At 59.6% G+C, this 3,448-nt stretch overlaps 1 protein-coding gene across 1 annotated transcript; it reads right to left on the bottom strand.

Annotated features, from left to right (window-relative positions):
- Positions 1–2,895: 2,895 nt before the first annotated feature.
- Positions 2,896–3,441, bottom strand: LOC103599331 (keratin-associated protein 10-10-like). Its single transcript, XM_008583442.1, has one exon. It carries the CDS (start codon positions 3,439–3,441, stop codon positions 2,896–2,898), a length of 546 nt encoding a protein of 181 aa, XP_008581664.1.
- Positions 3,442–3,448: the final 7 nt, after the last annotated feature.

The raw sequence follows: 3,448 nt of genomic DNA, 5'->3' as shown, positions 1-3,448 counted from the left end.
TTTTTTAACTATAAGGCCAGGGCATTTTTTCATCCACACAAAAATTAGGAAACTGGGAATATCTATTTTTAGGATGGAGCCTCATACACTATCTGCTAGAACTACGGTTTTGATCTTTTAGAGTCAACGGTAGATTTCCAGGAAACCTTTCTCCAGGACAACACCTGGCCAGCCATGCACAGGCCGCCATTGCTGGGGCTGGGCTAGGCTTCCTGTTGGACGCTACCCTCACCCCTTCCCCCTTCCCCAGCCCAGTACAGAGCTCTGGGTCTGGGACTTTGGCCCCTGCGTTGCAGTGGGTGAGGGGCTGGAAGGTGCCCACTTCTCTCCCCTTCCTGCCAAGTCTTGGGGAGTGACGGTGGTGGGGGAGTGGGGTACATGGTCCTCACGGTCACCCCTCCTGTGCCACTTCTGCATCTCCACTGAAGGAGCATCTTTGTCCTGATCCCTGGGGTTGGGGACTGGGAGGCTCACCAGTCTCCCAGAGACCCTGCCCGCCCTGCAGACACATCTACGCTGATGCCCCTTGTGTCCCCTCTGCTCAAAAAGCCAAGTGGGGGGAGAGGGTCCCACGTGAAAGCTGGTGCCTTCCAGTCTGTCTTTGTCCTCAGAGGGGCTAGGGGGACCCATCTGTTAACGTCTCACTTTTCATCCTTCCCCCAGGTAGGGGCTTGGGGCAGCTTTGTCTTGGGGAGGGAACTTTGTAGGGGGCTTGGGCGAGTCCTACCTAATGGGCACCTGGCAATGTCAGGGGGTTGAATGCGCCACCTGGAGGTGGAAGAGAAAAAGGAGAAGAAATACTAAAAACGCGGGGGATCTCCCCGCCCCCCACTGGCCGGCGTTGCCACTGGTGACCTCTGGGGTGGGAGCTGCCCACCCTTCACCGCGTGGGCCTCGCTGTCGCCTGTGAAACGGGCCAATGTCTGTGGGCTCTGCCGATCGCGGGGACCCCGAGGAGGGTCATTCTGCACACGGGAGGACAGCAGTCTGTGCGTGTGTACATGTCGTGTGGATGTGTGTGCATGTGCGCACATGGAGAAGCCCCAGCATGCCACCCGGCTGTGCCAGCTGGCTGTGACATCTGCCATGCTCTTCCTGCTGTCCACATGTGCATCTGGGGTCTCCACCACAGCTCACAGCCCGCTACCTGCAGGAGAGGCCGCCCAGTGGGCGGATGGACGGAGGGACAAAGGGACAGAGGGTGTTGGAGTGGGTCATGTCTGTCCCCAGTGCAGCGGGCTCTGTCCACGGGCCGTGAACTTGGATGGAACCAGTGCATCTCTGTGGTCATGATACCTGCAGCTGTCACCAGCGGGGCGCTGGCTTCTCCCCTCACAGATTCGTGCCCACGTGTTGTCCGCCTATGGGGGAGACCCCGCCCCTCTTGCTCGTTAATGCCTCAGTGAGAAAGTCCGCATCTCACTACATCGTTTGCTTTTAAATCTACTTCAGTAACTATTTCCACATGATTGTGTCCCTCGGAAATCTGATGCACCCTGTTTTATGCATTTGAAAACAGGTTTCTGAGAAGGGGCTATTGGGTTTCCCCAACCAGCCACAGGGGCCAGCAACACAATGACAGGCCTGAGTGGGTGGTGTCCCAGGAACTTTCTGGCCCCTCACAGCAGGAGAACTGACTTCTCTCACCCCGTCTTCCGTAGTAGGAAGTGCTGTGGGAGGGCGCAGGTACCCCAGGGAAGCAGGGCCAGGACCCCCACCTGCCTCCTCAGCCCCAGAATGCAGGAGGAGAAAGCAGGGCCCTTGTCTCCACTGACAGGTTCTCTGGGGATTGCCCTTGTAGGGGGAAGGGGCACTGGAAAGGCTGGCCCAGTCAGGGCGTCCAGACAAGGTTCTCCAGGGGTGACCATTTGAGGGCCGGGTGGTGTCTTAGACTTGCTCCAAGGGTCTTGGGAACGTCTGTGCAGGATTTCAGGCCTTCCGGGTTTGCAACCCGGTGAACCCAGCTCACTCCCACCTGCTGCAACCCACCATGGCAAGGTGGAGTCAAGAGCTAGGAGTGGGTATGGGAGCAGGGGACAGCAGGTCTGGCAGCAGCTCTGCCGGGAATGAGGGCTGGGCATGGGAGATAGGGATCCAGGAAACGTGGGGACCTGGCCAGACTGGCCCATGGGAAGCCCCACAGGGTGGCCTTCACAGGCACAGACAGGGCTGAAGGGGAGCTGGAGGGACCCACCCAGGAGGCTGGATGGCAGCAGAGGCATGGCCCTCGCCCCACCGACTGGGTGTCCTCAAACTGACAAGGAAGAGTGAGGTCTGGGGAGCCAAGGCCCTCTCGATGTGCCACCAGAGAAATCACCACTCGAATCCTCGACCCAAAGCATAGCCACTGAGAGCTGCCTGGAGGTGCAGATGCAGGAGCCCTGGGCTGGGGCAACAGGGTGGACCTTGGAACTCAGCACCCTTGGAAATGCTCCAGGACATGGCTTGCTCCAAGGTTGCTGAAGCCAGGGATGTACTCGTATTAGCACAGCGGGCCAGGAAAAGAATGAAATATAACACTGGGCTGGGAGAGAGCAGTACTCAGAGGCAAGGAGGTGAGTTTACTAACTGTAGCACAAGACATGTAGGGGGACAAACAGCTTAGAGGATGGGCAAAGCCATGGCCAGGGTCATGTCAGGCTTAGGGGAAGGAACGGGGGCTGTGAGCAGCAACCTGGGTATCTCTCTCCATGATGCAGGGGCCATCTCGTGTTCATCTGGGCCTGACCTGGAGGCAGCACTGGTGAGCTGGGGTTGTGGGTATGAGGTCAGCGAACTCTCACACTGAGACAGGCAGGGCTTGTGCATGGGTAAAATCCTGAAGACTGTGGTGAGGCCACCAGTGGCAGAGGTGCGGGTGGGACCTCAGCTCAGATGGCCCTGGGGGATGCTCAGTCAGCAGCAGGACTTTTGGTCTGAGTAGAGGCCACAGCAGGCCGGGTAGGAGCACATGGGGCGGCAGAGCAGGGACACAAAGGAGGCTGGGCGGCAGCAGCTGGGCCGGCAGGATGAGGCGAGGGCATAGCGTGAGGGGACGGGCAAGCAGCAGGTGGTCCTGCACATGGGGCTGCAGAGAGACACGCAGGAGGCGGGTCTGCAGCAGGAGGAAGGGCGGGGGCTGGGCTGGCAGCACGAGGGGGCTGGGCAGGGGGCGACCCCAGAGCAGATGGGCACATGGCACACGGGCTTGCAGCAGATGGGCACGGAGCAGGCCTGCTGGCAGGGGAAGGAGGTGCAGCAGGAGGACTTGCAGCTAGACTGCTGGCAGCACGAGGAAGAAGTCTCTGAGCAGATGGGCATGAAGGAGACAGGCTTGCAGCAGACGGCTTTACAGCACACGGGCACACAGCAGGCCTGCTGGCAGGGGGAGGAGGTGCAGCAGGAGGACTTGCAGCTAGACTGCTGGCAGCACGAGGAAGAAGTCTCTGAGCAGATGGGCATGAAGGAG

The sequence above is a fragment of the Galeopterus variegatus genome, unplaced genomic scaffold (genome assembly GCF_000696425.1).
Source record: "Galeopterus variegatus unplaced genomic scaffold, G_variegatus-3.0.2 Scaffold2915, whole genome shotgun sequence".
Lineage (NCBI taxonomy): Eukaryota > Metazoa > Chordata > Mammalia > Dermoptera > Cynocephalidae > Galeopterus > Galeopterus variegatus.
Note: the sequence above shows the minus strand (reverse complement) of the source record. Positions and strands in the feature narration are given on the sequence as shown.